Below are 18,823 nucleotides of genomic sequence, written 5' to 3'. Positions count from 1 at the left end.
TAGCTCATGGATTGATTTAAAACTTTATTTGTTGGCATTTTTTTGTTAATTGTTGTATTCTGTTAAGATTTTTGTAGAGAGAAGGTGAAAATGAATTAGATTTTATTATTTCTCTTTTCCCACCTCAGGAGTCAGAATTGTAAATTACTTTGCTTCTAAATTATAAAGTTTATCTTAAGTAAAATGTTAACCCATTGTTCCTAATGTTGGACATAAAGAAATTACTCTATTCTTGGCGATACCTGTGTGTCAATAAAGTCACTGAATATTTTTCAGACCGTCCAGGTAATTGTGCAAGCACGGCTTGGAGAAAAGATATGTACCCGTTCGTCTTCCTCTCCTACGGGCTCAGACTGGGTAAGAAAACTAGCCTCCCTCACTTCCCAATTTTCTGCCCTACTTTCCCATGCTGTCCTTCATAACCTTGTACAAATAATTTACTTGTAAGTCTAGGCTGAAGGTTTTGGTAAACTATTGACTTATTGTGGAGGATTGGTCTTTCATTCAAGCCTGCCTCATATTCTTACCCACTATCTGTACCTTTTTACTTTTACTTCCCTGCTGACAGTTACAGAATAGTAATCACGGTCAGAAACCTCGTCTGTTTTTATTGTGCGCTCTCTCACACACGCACATCCAAGTACATCAATATACCTAGTTCAGGGTCACATTACTGCCTCATTCTTTATTTCTAATTATTGTGCATGTAACTTCTGATTTTTATGTAAATTTATTCATGTTCCTGTTACAGTTTAACCTTGCAATAAAGGACATACCAGAAGTCACCCATGAGGCTAAAAAAGCACTGGCAGGCCAACTTCCTGGAATTGGACGGTCAATGTGTGTAGAAATCTCTCTCAAGACGTCTGAGGTAAAGATCTGAATTTAGTTTAATGAATCATAAATATTTGTATACCATTCACCTCCTTTTCCAAGCTTTCTTTCATAACTCCTGGACTATCAATATTTTATGAGTATCGGTGCTGAACTGCAATTTCATTATCTTATACTTCCATTTATTCAGCAAATGGAGGATAGGTGGGTTCCATTTTGGTAAATAATTGAGACTTTGCTCTGGTGGTTGCTGTAATTCCTAAAGCTTTCCACAAAATAAATTTTGACTAGGTTGCTTGCAGTTTTGCTGTCAATAGTTGTAACTAGTTGTTTTTTGTCCTTCTCTTAAAATTATTGATTTGATTTGTGACACCCGATTCCATAAGCACCAACAATTTTCACATCTATAGTCACCACGCAGCCATATTAGGGCTGCATTTAATCTCTCACAGCAGTGCCATACATGATTTGTTTTATAATCTAGTTCTAACATTAGTCAAACACTTAAGTATCTTATTTGAAATGAGTTTTGTGGTTTCACATGGTAGCTCACCTCATAATTCTCAAGAAGCCATCTGCATACCCTGTTCTTTAAAATTTGACATAAGAATGCCAATAAGATTACTACTACAAAATAATCAGTTATCAAACCTGAATCCCTTGGGCTATATTTGATTTCCAAGTCTTAGTAATCCTGCCCTTTTGACAAAGGCACACCTTCCCTGTTTTAAAATACTTTTTACTTTCTCACTTTTTTAATTTTAATTTTAATATAATGATGTTACACATTTTGTATTCACACTTAGCAGATAAATTGTTCTTTTCTCCATCAGTTCAAAGTCTTCTTGATGCCATTTCCTCTTTAGTTCTCATTCACATTGTCACTATGTCACCTTATCCTTAAACTTAATTAATTCTTAACCATGTGTTGTTTAATTTTGCCCTCCAACTTAGATCTTGCAATTGGTGTGTATGTTCTTTGTCCTTTTCCTCTGCAGCAAATTAGGTTAATGTTAGTTTTCTGCCAAGGCCTTTTAGGGTCCTGTTCTCATTTTGATGCTAATGCCTATTTGGTTGAACAATTTAAAAGTTGAGGTTGTGTATTGCTGTTAAGTAACGCTTTATTGTATTAGTGTTGTACTTCTGAATTCAGCGATAAATATTTTCGTTTGGTTCAAGGTCAAAACCATTTTTTCTAAATGAGTGTCCATTGTTTATGAGTTAGAATATGCCTTTACTTGGCCAATATCCAGATAATAAGAAGCCCAGAAATCAAACAAAACCCACACTATCTATTTCAAGTGTCTTTAATAATCACAATTTTTGATTGTGATTTTTGGAATCCAACTAAGATTTACATAATATACCAGCAAACAGATTTACAGGTATTCCTCATGCAGTGTTTTGAAAAAAACATGTAGTCATACATGCATTTTGTTGCAAGGTGTGTGATTTATATATTTTAATATAGTTTATTTTAGATTTTGAATTAGTGGCACATGGGTTTTCTCTGTCTGGTATTTAATGATTAAATAGTGATTAAATGGTGATTTACTTTAAAATACAGCATTAGTGAGAGACTTTCTGGAGAGCAATAGGATTTTGTTTCCACTGGAGGGTTTTCAGGCAAAGTAAATTAGATACTACGTTATGCTTTCAGATAGAAGACTCTGAAAACATTTTTTTGGGCTTGAGGGAAACATCCACAACTTGAAACAAATTGAGGCTGTTTGCAGAAGTCTACACTGAAGTTGAATGTGTAAAACAGTTGCTCCTAAGGAAGAGTGGTAGTTCAGAGCTGTTACGAGAGAGGCATCTCAGTATAAGGATTCTCAAGACATGGCATTGAAACCACAGTTAACTTAAGCCCTATTGATGTGAAAGAGGGTGAAATTCTTTGTGGTATGAGTATTGTAAAGGAGTTTTGTTGGGTTAATGTAATTGTATTTTATCATGTGTTTTGAAATCTTCAAATTTGTCTTGTATGTAAATAGGAGAAAGTGAGGACTGCAGATGCTGGAGATCAGAGCTGAAAATGTGTTGCTGGAAAAGCGCAGCAGGTCAGGCAGTATCCAAGGAACAGGAGAATCGACGTTTCGGGCATAAGCCTGAAGAAGGGTTTATGCCTGAAACGTCGATTCTCCTGTTCCTTGGACGCTGCCTGACCTGCTGCGCTCTTCCAGCAACACATTTTCAGCTTGTATGTAAATAGTTTGCTTTATTCTATTTTATCTTTACATGCATAACAAACTTCTGTTTTATTGTTAAACCCAAATCTGCCACATTGAATGTTTGTATGTCCATGAAAGACCACTCCAATAAAACCAAAAAGGAAAACATGATCTATCAAGCCAGATTTCTTCCTCCCACCACAGACTTGTCCAGTAATAATTTCAGTTGGGATTATAACATCATTAAAGCTTTAATATGAAGGATCCTTTGTAATAACCTTGCATAGAAACTTGACCTAACTTTGCAAGAGCATTTGCTTGTCTATCTTTATCTCTGGTAGCAGAAGACTTGCTGAATTGCTGTAGGTCAAACTTCTGTATGCTTAAAAGGTTTATAGGAATGAAGAGAATTGAACATGTAATTCAAACTAATAATACACAATGTAAATGCTTCAAAGATGAGCTTTGGAAGAACTTTTTTGTTAATTTGAATCGAATTGTCCCTTTCTGAGAGCAACATAATTCGTCTAAACATGAGAAATTAGAAGGCATTTCCTCATCTAAGAACACCCATACACTATTGCTGGAAGAGTTCAATTACAAATTAGTGCATTGGAAAAATGAACAAAGCAGGTAGCTAATTCTTTACTTGCCAATGCCTTTAAAATTACCTTTCATGTACTAAATCATAACAAGTATTTCTGAAACCTGAAAGATAGTTGACACTAATTAACTTCTAAAATAAGTTTCCTAATACTGATTTAAAATGCATGAAATTATTGTCTGGATTTCTGAAGTGCTGAGTTGGCTGTGAAGGTTTTGGGCAGTTCTGAGGACATGAAAGGTGGATACCACTTACATTAGAAACTATGCAGATTGCCACCTATTTTTCACTCCCAATATTGAATCTATCCCTCCATGTTTGGATCAATTGAAAAACTACTCTGGGGCTTCAATGGCCACTGTTAAAATGGCTTGGTAGTGCCAACACTGAATTCTGAGGGACAGAGCTGTTAGACCAGAGCAGCACCAAGAGGAGCAATCCTGACCACTCCACCTGTTGTTGGCACATTGTCTACAGTAATACAAATAGAATAGCCTGCGGTGCAGTCATCATAAAAATAATGAGTTCCACTGTGGCAATCCTCAGCCAAGTAAAATAGAACAGATCCAGCATCCAAAAACAGACTTATAATGTGTTGTTGACCATGAGCACAAACAGAGATTTGCGCCACCACAACCTGAATTGATTGACTGTCTTTTGCTCCTTAGTTGCCAACAGGTAATTAATTCTGATTTCACCCAGAGGGTGTTGAGAATCTGGAACTCACTAGAAGGCATCAGTTTAAGATTAGAGGGGCTAGAATAAAGAGTAAAAGGAACCTGAAAGGCAACATTTTTAAGCAGAGGGTGGTATGCACATGGAATGAGCTGCCAGCGGAAGTTGTTGAGGCAGGTACATTTAACAATAGTTAAAAGGCATTTCGACAAAATGCAAGAATAGAAAAGGTGGAGATGGATATGGAGAAAGTGAGGACTGCAGATGTGGAGATCAGAGTCAAAGAGTGTGGTATTGGAAAAGCACAGCAGGTTGGGCAGCAGGAGAATTGACGTTTCAGGCATAAGCTCTTCATCAGAAATGAGGCTTGTGAGCCAAGGGGGATAAGAGCCATGTGCAGAGAAATGGGGTTAGTGTAGGTGGATATTTTGGTCAACATGGATCAGTTTGAGCCAAAGGGCTTGTCTCCATGCTGTAGGACTTTATGACTCTAAGAGATTCACTTGATCCCAGTTATCTATAGCTGAAATATGCCTCCTTATACTTGATCAGAGCCTCAAAATCTTTATTTATCCATTGTTCCCTATACCGACCAGCCTTAACCTTCGCTCTAACAGTAACATACTGCCTCTGATCTCCTGTTTTCTCACTTTTAAAAACTTCCCACTTAGTAATCATCCCTTTACATGTAAACAGTCTACTCCAATCAACTTTTGAAAGTTCCTATCTCATACCATTAAAGTTGGCCTCCAATTAAAAATTTTAATTTTTATACAAGGTTTGATCATTTTCCATAATTATTTTAAAACTTATAGAATTATGATTACTAGTCCCAAAATGCTCACCAGCTAGCACTTCAGTCACTTGCCCTGCCTTATTTCCTAAGAGATCAGGTTTTGCTCCTCCTCTAGTAAATACATCTACATATTGATAAAGAAAATTTCGAACACATTCACCAAATTGTTCTCCATCCAAGCCCTTAACACTATGGCAATCCCTTACTACAACCCTATTATTCTTACACTTAGATATCTGAGATTTCTCGAAATATTTGCTCCTCTGTTTCCCGCTGCCTATTTGGGGGCCTATAGTACAATCGGTTCTTGTGGTGAAGATGCACCCATTGTGCTGTTGATTAGGAAGTTCCAAGATTTTGACCCAGCAGCAATGAAGGAACAGCGACATATTCCCAAGATAGGATGGAGTAAACTTGGAGGTCATGGAGTTCTCCCAAGCTGTCTTTATCTTTTGAGGTGCTAGTGGTCATGGTTTATGAGTTAATGTTATGAAAGGTTTGGTGAGCTGTTGCAATGCATCTTGGATGTAGCTTATATACAAAACAAATCTTGTGGTGGAGGGAATGAAGTATTAAGCTAAAGTGTTTTGGAACTGTAGTTATTCAGCCAAGTGCTGCACCACACTTCTGGCTCGTGCTTTGTATTTGATAGAAGAGCTTTTAGGGAATCAGGTGTTGATTCATGCACTGCAAAATTTGCAGAATCTGACCTGCTCTTGTTGTTGAAGTATTTATGTGACTTGTCCAGTCAACTTTCTTGTCAGTGGTGACCCCTAGTGTATTGTTGTTTGGAAATAATGTCAAAGGAGGAGATGGTCATTCTCAGACACTTTGTGTGGCATGAATGTTGCTTGACCACTTAGTCCAAGCATGAATGTTATTCAGATATTGCTGTAAGTGTCGTGGACTATTTCATTAACTAAAGAATAGTAGATGGAATTGAAACATTAGCAACCATTTCTACTTCCAACTTTGGGGGAAAAACAACATAATTGCTGAAGCTGGCTGGGCCATGGACAATATCTTGAGAAACTCCTGCAGTTATGAGCTGATTGATTTCCAGTAAGCACCAAAGAGATTATTGTACTTGGTATGATACCAAGCCAGTAGAGAAGGGAGGAGGTTACAGGGTGTCTTGATAGATGGACTTACAAATTTGAACAAGATGGCAGAGAACAGATAGAAACAATGAGTTTCATATATTTAAGAGATCTAGACAGAAGAGATTTGAGACCATGAACAGTGGAAAGCTATTTCTATGTAGAATTCTGCAGTATCCATTTCAGCTTGTGTTGTCAGGGTGCATAGACTTTGCATTTGGGGTCATCAGCAGCTTCTTGTCACAGAGACTGAACTGATTTGGCAGAATACATTTGGTGTATCGACTCATGCAAAAGCAGCATGCTATTGGCAGAACTGAGCAATTCTGCATTCAACAGGTCCAGTCAAAATCTGTAATCCTGCCATATCTAATTTAGAGCAATTAGCAGGAAAAGGAGCTGGCTCCATGAAAAAGATACAGCTGAATTGTTTGCATCCATCTGCAATCAGATTTGCTGAGTGAATGATTCATCTCTGCTTTCTCCTGAGGTTTCCCCCTTTCCCACCTCTTCACTGAAGCCAAGCTTAAGCAAATGACACTATTAATGGCGTAGTGCTAATGTCACTAGGCGAGTAATAGAGTGGCCTAGGCTAATACTTTGTGGACACTGTTTTAAATCCCACCTTGGCGACTGGTAGAATTTGAATTCAGTTAGTTATTTTGAAATATATAGCTTGTCCCAGAAAAGCTGATTATTACAACTATCATTAATTATAAAAAACAAAGGTTATCTACTTTAAAAAGCAAAATGTTCTGGCCTACATGTGACCCCAGACCCTTAGCAATGTGGGTCACTCTTAACTGCCCTCAAGAGCAATTAGTGATACATAATATTTGCTGGCCTTACCTTCAATGCCTACCTCCCATGAAAGAACAAATAAAAGAAAACGTACATAATAGTTCTGTATGCACCAGGCCAATCTTGCTACTCCAGGTCATTGCTATAGGTGTTCCATAGGGATCCATCCTCAGCTGAATAAACTTGAGGTATCATTGCAATATTATCATTGTTGGATACATGTTCTTATTCCTTCAGGGGTATTGGATCAGTATCCTAGAATTCCCCATTTGCTGTCGTGGGAATATTATTCACACAAGCACTGCAGAAGTTTTAATGATCATCATTAATGTCCCAGAGATGTGTCGAATGGAGATACTAAATGCAGTTTATTATTATCACTTGTGTCCAAGGGAAGTTTTAAAAAATTATAACAAAACAACTTTTTTTTTGTTTGCCAGCAGGGGATCTCCAACTAACTTGATTAATTTCCTGTAGTTTATTTCTAAGTCTGCTATTGCTTACTTGTAAATTGCTCTGTAAATTAGCTGAAAAGGACAAGCTCAGACCATAATTACAAGACAGGAATAATTACCATAGATCATAATTACAATCAAGTATAAATAATGAAGGGTATGAGTCTTTACATAAAATTTGATAGCTGTTCAATGTTTCTTTTTCGTATCTATATCAGCTTTGAGATTTTGGCAACAAATGTCAACATCTTCAACATTCAACAGCCTGTTTGAAAAGATGTATTTACTCCTGAGTTCTTTCTGTCTGTATTTCCTTCTTCCTTTTTTTTATAGCACTGCTTCAAACCTACCTTTCTGACCAAGCTTCTGATCATCTTCTCTAATATGTTTCTGGCTCATATTAAATTTTGTTTTGTTATACTCCTGTAAAGTCACTTGAGACGGTCACTAAATTAAAGGTGCTATATGAAAGCACAGTGTTGTTCGAGTACCTGTCAATTCTAAGATTTTTGCATATTTTGTGCCAGGGAGATTCAATGGAACTGGAGACATGGTGTTTGGAAATGAATGACAAGTAAGTTTGCTCTTTTTTTTTCAAAATAGTTTTACTTAAATAACTTGCATTTAAACCACAGAAAAGACTAGTTTTTTTTAACATGAATTGCACCAAAGATTCATATTATTGCGGTATTGATAGTGCAAGTTACACATTTAAGATGGATGTATGGTACTTCCCACACTTAATTTAGAATATGGCAATCAGATTCCTACCAGTTTGATTTAAATATGTTACAAGTAGCAAAGGCAACAGAAACACATCTTCCATGTTGGGTTGTTTTGTTATTTCAAAATTTCTGTTTGTGTTTCTTTTAGATGTGATAAAGAAATTAAAGTTTCTTACACTGTCTACAACAGACTGTCTTTGCTACTGAAGTCACTTCTTGCAATCACAAGAGTGACACCTGCATATAAACTATCTAGAAAGCAGGGACATGACTATGTAATCCTGTACAGGTAAAAAAAAATCATTTTTATCCTAATTTTACTTCCTACAATGTGTTTGTGGTTTTTAGTATATTTCACCTAATAAAAGCAAATTAGCATGTGGAAAGGCTTACTTTCTTTTAAAGCACTTCCTGCAGAATTGGGTGTCACTGGTAAGGCTGGCATTTAGTGCCTTTCCTGTCATCTGAAAGGTTTGCTGGGGCATTTCATAGAAACAACTTTGCTTAGGAAAAGTTATAAGCCAAGCTCAGTAAGGACGATATGGTTCCCTCTCTGAAAAGACATCCAGAGCCATACAACTAAAGTATTGTTACAACATGGAAAGAAGCCATTAAGCCTATCCTATCTGTGCCAGCTGAATAAACTAGCTGCTGTCCTTTCTGCTCCCACTTTCTTATATCTGAACCGTAGCCTTGCCAGTTACAGTTCTTCATGTGCAGTTTCAGTTTTGTTTTAAATGAACTGAGGATCTCCAACTCTAAACTGGGCACCAACTCCAGACACATACCATCCTCTGGGTGGAAACAAGTTCCCGTTACATCTTGTGGGCTGAATGGCCTCCTCCTACTTCTAGATATTTTCTCATCAACCTGTCGAGAGACATTATTACACATCTGTAGAACAGGTGGGACTTAAACGCAGGTCTCATGGCTTAGAAGTAGGAATACTACCACTGCACCACAAGAGTACCCCTCTTGCTTCCATTTCTTACATTCAATCAATTCAGGATCTTATTTAAAGTTAGTAAGTTTGCGGATGACCCCAAAATTGGTGGTATAGTGGATGGTGAGGAAGGTTATCTAAGATTACAAAGGAATCTTGATCAGTTGTATTAATGGGCTGAGGAGTGGCAAATGGAGTTTAATTTGGTTAAATGCAACATATTGCATTGTGTTATAACAAACAAGGGCAGGACTTATACGGTTAATGTTAGGGCTCTGGATAATCTTGTCAAACAGAGACCTTGGGGTTCAGGTACATAGTTCCTTGAAAGCTGTGTATCAGGTAGACAGGGTGGTTAAGAAGGCATTTAGCACACTTGCCTACATTGCTCAGACCATTGAGTATAGGATTTGGGATGTCATGTTGAGGTTGTATAGGATGTTGGTGACGCCACTCCTGGAGTACTGTATACAATTATGGTTACCCTGCTATAGAAAGGATATTATTAAATTGGAGAGGTTCCAGAAAAGATTTACAAGCATGTGGCCAGGACTGAAGTTTTTGAGTTACAAAGTGAGGCTGGATAGGGTGGGACTTTTTTTTCCTATAGTGTAGGAGCTTGATCTTGTGGAGGTATATAAAATCATGAGGGACAAAGCTAAGGTCTTTTCCTTAGGTGGGGGGATTCAAAACAAGGGAGCATATTTTTAAGGTGAGAGGAAAAAGATTTATAAAGAACCTGAGGGACAACATCACACAGGGAATGGTTTGTATGTGGAATGAACTGCCTGAGGAAGTGGTATGCAGATACAGTTACAACATTTAAAAGACATTTAGACAGGTAAATGAATAGGAAAGGTTTAGAAGGATATGGACCAAATACAGGCAAATGGGACTTGGTTATTTTGGGAAACTTGGTCAGCATAGGCAAGTTGGACTTAAGGTTCTGTTTCTGTGCTACATGACTCTGACCCTGTTCCCTCTGTTCTTTCTACCAATCACCTTTAAATTCGTTATTCCCAGAAACTGATTGCTTTGCTAGGGGTAACAGGTCTTCCCTGTCCACTGTATCCAAACACCTCATTATTTTGCACACTTCAATTAAATCACCATTCCCCCTCCTCTATTGTAAGGAATATAAGTCCAACTATTTGATTGTTCCTCATAGCTGCAGAGTTGTCTCATAGCTATGGAACCCTTTGAATACTTAGAACAATCCCACTGCTTCTTGCTTACTTTTTGTTTTAATAACACTAGCTTTTTTCCCCAAATTTAACTGAAATCTTTCAACTTTTCAAACTGCTGTTGTGGAATTTGAACTCTTCTGAGGGTGATCTTTCGAGGCTTCTGATCACTGGTTCAGTAACATTACCACTTCCCTTCTTATTTTTTTCTTTTTATATTTTGTTCAAATACTGGTAGATCATAGTACCGTTTTGGTCACTACTGAATTTTTAATGTCTTTTTTTTCTTAAATATAAATCTACTTTGAATATGATTGGATGCATTGGAAGACTGTCTAAACTGTGTTTCAACCCAACACAGACAAATGGAACAACTATTTTTTATCATTAAACTTTCTGAAACCACATAAAATTGGTTTGGGCATTCTGTGCGCCACTACACTTTACAGGAACTCAAGCCCACAGCAGAAAATTATTGGAATTTTGGTAATAAATTCAGAATTTTTGACAGTCCACAGGGCTAGCTCGCCTTGGAATATAATGGGACAAAGCACTTTTCAAATGTGAAGTGCTGCTCGAGGCCAGATGCAAAAGTAATTTGAAGCGTCACAACTCACTAGGGTAGCATGCAGAATTGCCTCTAATTTTCTCACTGGCTGCGTGGGCCTCCAAGGCCATGTAGGCAGCAACTTCCAGAACAGGAAGTCAGTGCTGTGATCTGCATGCCGTCGCCACAGGTCATTGGAGCAGCTGCACAACAGCCAAGATGAAACATCAATAATGCGCTGGAAATCAAGCCACAAATGTTAAAGCTTTTAAAATAAGTCCATAAAGGTTCCAGAGAGACTAGGTTTCAGTACTTAATAACTTTTTTACAAGTAATTAGACTACAGCTATAGATAAACAAGTTATAAGTTGTTGGCATATAACATTGCTAATTATAACTCTAATCCTTTCCATCATACACACTTCCTTGCATGCGTGTGCACACACACATAACCATGGATAGGCAGAAAAGACACATGGACAGAGAGGAGTACTGTTAGTTTTGTAGTCTTTGATCATAATATCTGCTGCATTTATTCTTGCGGATCAGAAGATTTCTTTTCTGCTTTCCTTTTTTTTAATGCTTCCACTGGTTTACAAGAGGCACAGAGTGGAACTAGGAGAAAGTGAGGACTGCAGATGCTGGAGATCAGAGCTGAAAAATGTGTTGCTGGAAAAGCGCAGCAGGTCAGGCAGCATCCAAGGAGCAGGAGAAATGACATTTCGGGCATAAACCCTTCTTCAGGGCTTTCCTGAAGTAGGGCTTATGCCCGAAACGTCGATTCTCCTGCTCCAAGAGGCACAGAGTGGCTCCTTCACTTAGAAAACAGCCTCTGACTTTACAGTTAAAAAATCACAGCTTGTAGCTACTGCAGAAGGAAAGATAAACTGTTTTTCTTCATATTTAAAGTGGATTTTGACTGCAGAGGAGAGCAAGACACTCCTGAGCTGGTAGGAATCTAGTGACTTCTCTCTATGTCTTGCTCCTAGCCCCACGATATTCAGTTAATGAACTAATCACATAGTTGTTGGCCGGTAGTAAGTCTTTGACATCGATAACTAGCTGATCATTAGTCCATAGACCAATCAACTTATTGCCAAGAAAAGCTCCAACTGTTAACAACCCTTCAGTGCCAGCTTATTTGCAAACACTGCTCTAACCCACTGCAATACAAACACATTTCTTGCTTTCAAATCATGTATCAACCCTTGAAAAACACTGATTTTAAAATCAGTCTTTATTATTTTAATCAATTTTAAGAGCACAAAAATAAAAAAGCATAGTGTTTGCAGAAGGAAGGAATTAAAAGGGATTACTTAGAAATCTGTGATTGCTTACAGAATTTGTACAAAATGGTTCAAGATATATGATGGTCAGTCTTCAACCGGGTTTTAAGATTGGCTTAAGAGCAGAAAAATCAAATCATAATTGTTTACTTTTCAGACTAGAGAATCGTAAACAATGCTGTTCTCAAAGGGCCAGTGCAGTGATCACTGCGTTTTTATTTTTGCTGTATATAAATGACTTAGCTCTTAGAATGCTAAATAGAATTTTCAAAATTTGCCAGTGATGTCAAACTTAAAGGAGTGGCAGATAATGAGAATGATAAAAATCACGAGTAATATGATGTTGATCGACTAGCAGAATGGACAGATGAAATTTAAATTAGAATAGAAATGATGCATTCTGGGAGATAGAACAGAAAGAAGTAATTTTAGATGTAACAGCACAGTTTGAAATCGTTTACAGGAACATAGAGACCTCGGTTACATGTGCATTTATCAATGAAGGTAACAGAACGTTTGAGTGTTAAGCAAAACAGATGGAGGCAGTGTATATAAAAGTATGCTGAACGTCTATAAAGCAAGGTAGATCTGAATTAGAGTATCACTGTATGCCATTTCTGATTGCCACACTTTGTAAAGAATCTGAGTATCCTTGAGAAGGTGCAGATGAGGTTTAGCAGATTGGTTCCAGTGTGGAGGACTTTAGTTTCAGAGGTAGATTGGAAAATCTGGTGTTCTACTCCTTGAAATAATAGAGGTTGAGGAGCAATTTGATGGCAGTGTGCAAGCTAATAATTTACTGATAGCACAGGATTCAGAATGAGGCCGATAGTGTGCAGGTTTCAGCACAAGGTCTATAGCAACCATGTTTTAAGGTTCTGAGCAAGCAATGCATAGGATATGTGATGGGGTTTTTTTCACTTTGCTGAAAGCAATGCCTATGAGGGTGATAGGATCAGAAATAGTTGACGATTTCAGAGGGAAAATGAGTGGACACTTGACAGCAATAATTTGTAGGGTTACAGAAATTGAGTAAAGGCATGAGACTGGATTGCTCAGTGGAGAACTAACGTATTTCCAAAGGGCTGGATGGGCTCCTGTGTTACAAGTGACTAATTTTAAATGCTGTATAACCGAAGATAGAGAAAATATTTTAACCATTGTGAAAATAGCAGTTGATGGTCTGCCGTGAATGATCTGATCACCCCAAAAACCGGGTTAAATTATATGCCTGGTGGATCTATTCCTTTCATCCTTCTGCTATCAAGCTAATTGGTTCTATATTAGAATTTTAATTTTATCTTGCATAAAGCTTCCATATTAGTATTGAAAACCTGGATGACTTGTTGATAAGTGATGTTTCTTTAAGTGACCCAGTGAAACCATCATTTGAGGGAGCCTTTCCATCATTGTTTTCAAAGGCAGCTTTTACTGATTTTTGCAACAATTAAGTATTTTCTCTGCAGAGAAAATAATCTTTCTTGGGAAGTGAAAGATTTTTTTTGCAAAGTATTTCTTCAAATATCCTGATTTTCATGATGATAATAGCTTGTATTGTATTTAAGTCACTTGAGTACTAATTGATACTTTTGTTATTTTGTTTTCAAATTTCCAGGATATATTTTGGAGAAGTACAACTGAATGGCCTGGGTGAAGGTGTGTTTCTCAAGTTTTGTATCCACCAATGATTGGATTTTAAAAAACTCGCTCTGCTGGATTTTCCCCTCTGTTCTTAACTAAGAAATTGCAAATGGGATTTTGTTCTCCAGTCTACTATTGTTGTTCCCTAACATGTACTCTATCCTACCAGACATTCGGAGCTAATCAAAGAAACATTTTCTATCCAGTTGCCTACCTAAAGTTACGTCCTCCACGATTGCTGTCTTCTGTGGAATATTTAATGTTGAAGATGGGACGAAGGGAACATTGTACCCTAATGTCATGATAGAATTTTAACTCTCAACCTTCCTGGTCCAATGCCACTACCCTCGGCCTCCAATACCCATTCAAAGAGGTGTTTTGAATAAGGTGTTTACTTTGGTGTGCTTCAAAATAGACCAATCATATTCAAAATTCCATGCAGCATCCTACCATCTCTAGTTTTGCTTGGCTGACATAAAGTGAGGACTCACAGTCGAGTCAAACGAAGGAGGATCATGCAAGTGATTTGTTTTAGCCAAAAGTAGAATCATAAAAGCCCTAAAATGTGGAAACAAGCTGTTCAGCCAGTTGACTCCACACCAAAGAGCATCTCCCCTGCCCAATCCTCTCCCTGTTAGCCTGCATTTCCCATGGGTAATCCACCTAGCTTAAACATATTTGGATTGTGGATGGAAACCAGAGCAGCGGATGAGACTAACACAGACACAGGAAGAACGTGTATACCTTTCACAGGCAGTCACTTGCGAGTGGAATCAAACCTAGATCCCCAGCATAGTGAGGTAGCAGTGCTAACCACTGAGTCACCATGCTGCTGGACTAAAGCAAAATTTCACCAACACTGGAAATCTGGAATAAAAACAAAAAAATGCTTCAGTTGCTCAGCAAATCGGGCAAAGACTGTGGTGAAAGAAATAATTGTTGTTTCAGGTCAACTACCTTTCATCACTGGACCTGGAAAATGTTGGTTGTAAGCAAGTTCAAAAGGGAGGAACTGTGGTATTGGAACAAAATGCAAGATCTGTCATGGGATGGTTGGCAAGAGAGATTAAGTGGCTAAAGTGGTGATACTGTAGCACAGAGAATGGGTCATAGGCCAGGTAAAGAGATAAGAAGAAAAAGGTTCAGGTGAGGTGTGAATGGCAAAATGCAGAACTTGTTGGAAAAAAAACATCTAAACGTTTGTGTCTATGCCACAAATCTCAAGGTCATGAGTAAATATATGCTTAAATGCTTCCATTGCCCAGATAGTGAAAATATTAAAACGCCAAAGTTTTGAAATGCAAGTGAAATGATTTGAAGTACAAAGGTCATCTATTGAAGCAACACTGCCCACCCAGTGGAGGTAGTCTTTTATTAGCGATTTTTCAGACACAAAAGACCAATTATGAGGTGCTAAAATATGATAAACCACAGAAGTCATTTTTGTCACAAAATAGCAACATCCAACACTGTTCATTCCCTTGTCATTGCATTTTTAAATAAAAATACAGTAAATGCAACACTTCCTCTTTTACCTTCTCACTGTCCCAAGGCCTCAAATAGTTAATCAAGGTGAAATGGAGATTTTGTAATGTTTTCAATTTAGTGCATTGTATTTGCTGCTCAGGATTAGGTCTCCTCTATTTTGACAAGACCAAATGCAAGCTGAATGAGTTTGCAGAGTATAACCCCATGCTTACAGTCCCGTCATTTTAATTATCCACTTTACTTCCATTCTGACCTATCTATACATGGCCTTCTAATCAAATGTTACCCCAGTGCAACTTTGAGGAACAGCATCTCTTTGCTAGGCGTTTTACATTTTCCTTGTTTGACATTGAGTCCGGTAGTTTTAATTCCTATAACCTACAGCTCAGTTGTTTTGCCTTTTTGTCTAATGTTTGTTGCAATGCTTATTCTGCTTTTACCATTTACACATTTTCTAGATGCAGCTTTTGTCTCTTTACCTACTCGCTACTGTCTCTTTTTTTTGTCTTGCACTATCAATTCTTTTGTCAGTTGATCTTACCTGCATTTCACCCAGTCAAAGACTTGCCTTTTTATTCTTTTCTTCCATCCCCTCCAACCTTAATCTGAAGTCACGGTTCTGAAACAGAATAGATCTTGAAACCTTTTCCATTTTTTTGTCACTCTCAGGTTTTCAAACAGTACGGGTCGGAATGGTTGGAACTCCTGTTGGTACTATCACGCTGTCGTGTGCATACCGAACTAATCTGGCTTTCATGTCTGGCAGGTAAAGTGTGGTGCAGTTTTATACTGGCAGTGCTATAATGATCATGATAGGGCAAACTAATTAAAACAATTCATAAATGTTTGGATAAGTCATTTGCAAAGTTGAATGATTGTCTGATACTCGTGTTGAGATTACTTGGTGTTTATATAGTCATTCTGCAGAGCATTATATTAAAAATAAGGCTCTTTGGGAAACTTTAAGTGTTCAATTTAAATACAAGCAAAGAAATTTGCTACCTAACCATTGGAGTGTTACAGTTGATTTCACAATGATGATCAGCAATTGTTTTGTTTCTGAAAATGCATGTATGCTTATATCAGGCAATGATATAAGGTTATATCAGGTTATGATATGTCCAGAATGGTTGCACTGTGTTAGTTGACTAGGCTGCCAGTGCTCATGTCCACACATTCAGAAACCATGGTTGCTAACATGAAATGCAGACTCTCTGGAACACTAATGAACAATAGTCTTCACTTTAAATACAAGATGCAAAAATTGAGCAATTAACTAGGAGAAAACACTCACAATCCTTTCAATTAATTCAGGAATTTGTGTACACAGTTGAAAGTAATATTTACAGGCTGCATAAGCTTGAAGTACTGCAGATTTCTGTGACTTTCTGTACACAGAATAAATTGTCTGAGAAATGTCAACAGTTTGTGTCACAGATCTTGTTTTTGAAAGGTGTGCATGTGAATTTAAGCACCTGAGCAATTCTACAATCTCTTGGCCATAAAGACTCTGAAGCACGTTTCCTTTCAGGAAGTAAGATTGGAAAGGTTTAGATGGTTGGTTGTTCTCAATTTTAACTCTAGAACGAGAAATAACTGCTATTGGTTTAACAACAGGTTTGGAGAGGTTTGGAGGGAGTGCACATTCACACATGCATCACCTGGGATGAAGCAAATTATGAATGACTAGGTAAACAGGCTGCAATTCTCTGTAGATGAAGTTAAAAAAATTACCTCATTTGGATATTTCAAACTATGACGGAAATGAACAGGTTAAATCAGGTGCAATTTCTCTCTCTGATACAAATCATGAATAAGGTGACTTCATCACATTAGAAATAAATCGGTTAAGAGTCAAAACAAAAACTTCCTTACACAAATAGTAGTATGAAACTAGAATTCACTACAGCAAGTCATAGATGTAAGATCAATTGTAACATTTAAAAGCATGCTGAATATGTGAACAAAATGTGAAGCAGTACAAAGAAAGATAAAGAGCTGTAATGGCTCAAAAGGAAGACTCACCTGGTGTACCTGTTGCAGACTTTCTGTTGTCAGTTACTATAGCTGACTTGCAGAAAAAATTTCACCAGGTTATTGGATTCAGTCTTTAACAGGTCATCATTTCAAAGTTAGTAGGTAATGCAAACATAATACTCAGAGAGAAGTATAGCAAAACAACTGTTTGGAGATGAATTGTTAAAATGGGGACAGACAGATTGCTGATGAATTTCAGTGCCGAAAACTGAGATGTGGTAAATTTGGTTGGAGGAATGAGGAAAGTCATTATGAACGAATTGACCTATCTTAAATGGGGGTAAACATTTAGAGACCTGAGGGTGTATGTTCAGAATAGCTGATAGTGGCAGGACAAGTTGAGATGGCTGCTAAAAAGCATATAAGTTTCATCGTTGATAAATACGGGCATCGAATTCAGAAGCCAGTAGTTTATGTTAAACCTTTATGAAATGCCGGTTAGGCCCCAGTTATTGCATTCTGGGCATAACATTTTGGAAAGGATGTCAAGGCATTACAGAAGGTGCAATGGGGATTTACTGAATTTACAGACTGAAAGACTTCAGTTACCTGGCGAATCCTGAGAAATTGGGATTGTTATAGTAGCAAGAAGAGTTTATTTAACCTGATTATACAGAATAGTAAAAGCTTTTGATTAAGTAAATGGGCAGTTTTTTTCCCTCCCCCCAGTGGCTGAAGAGTTAGTACACAAGAACACCAATCTAAAATAATCTGTTTGGTGGATGCAGATTCAATGATAACCTTCAAAAGGAAGCTACTGAATTTCTGTAAATGTCTCCAGCAGAGCCACAAATGAACTGAGGCAAATAAGTTGAAGATGGTAGTGATTTTGAAAGTCGCTGGTGAAATCAGGCCTACTTGGCACTGTGTAATATTCTAGCATGCTGCAAATGTTTCAATCTGCTGAATAACATCCTCTCATCTGCAAAGAAAATTAACATATTTCAACTTACATTACCCTAAGGATGTCTGAACTTCTCAGAATTATGTAGGGATGATGGTTCTCAAGTAGAAACATCTAGAGTAAAACTTAATATCTCCCCTGAGATGGGACCCATGATTTCAAGGCCTGCAATATTTGGGACATGTTGAAACCTTCCAGTTCCTAAAGAGACTAAAACTGAAACTGAGATTGGAAACCAAAACGTCCAGAGAAACTAAACCATGTAAAAAGAAACTGAACCATCCAGGCTCGTAATAGTTGATGGATCTTAAAGAAAGCAGAGGCTGGACCCAGAAGCTGAGAATTGGCAAATATACAAGCGCAAGAGCTGTTTCTGCACTTGAAGATAACATTAGGGTATCTATACCATCAAAACCGTCATGAGGAGAGTTGAAGAGATTCTGCAGATGTGTGCCATATTTGGTGAAGATTATGCCTGTGAAATTCTGGTTTATTGTCAGCTACTGGCAGCAGGGGGGTTCAAGTTTGAGTTGAAATTCCTCAAGACAAAGACAGAGTTTTGAAAGCTTTTGTGACTCACGTTGACGACATATTGGATGAGTGGACCATCAAATAAATTCATAAGACTATTT

At 37.6% G+C, this 18,823-nt stretch overlaps 1 protein-coding gene across 7 annotated transcripts in view; it reads left to right on the top strand.

Annotated features, from left to right (window-relative positions):
* The window catches only part of atg13 (ATG13 autophagy related 13 homolog (S. cerevisiae)), a 79,775-nt gene that overhangs the window by 15,940 nt on the left and 45,012 nt on the right, over positions 1-18,823 (top strand). For all 7 annotated transcript variants that reach the window (XM_087996745.1, XM_087996746.1, XM_087996747.1 and 4 more), the window contains 6 exons: positions 277-357; positions 752-871; positions 7,964-8,010; positions 8,310-8,450; positions 13,737-13,777; positions 15,920-16,016. In XM_087996745.1, the coding sequence (XP_087852871.1) occupies positions 277-357; positions 752-871; positions 7,964-8,010; positions 8,310-8,450; positions 13,737-13,777; positions 15,920-16,016 (527 nt within the window). The remainder of the gene's footprint in view (positions 1-276; positions 358-751; positions 872-7,963; positions 8,011-8,309; positions 8,451-13,736; positions 13,778-15,919; positions 16,017-18,823) is intronic.

Source organism: Chiloscyllium plagiosum, unplaced genomic scaffold (assembly GCF_037043375.1).
Source record: "Chiloscyllium plagiosum isolate Xiang-an unplaced genomic scaffold, Cpla_swu_hap1 HiC_scaffold_18, whole genome shotgun sequence".
NCBI lineage: Eukaryota > Metazoa > Chordata > Chondrichthyes > Orectolobiformes > Hemiscylliidae > Chiloscyllium > Chiloscyllium plagiosum.
The sequence above is the reverse complement of the archived record's forward strand: the minus strand, read 5'-3'. Positions and strand labels throughout refer to the sequence as shown.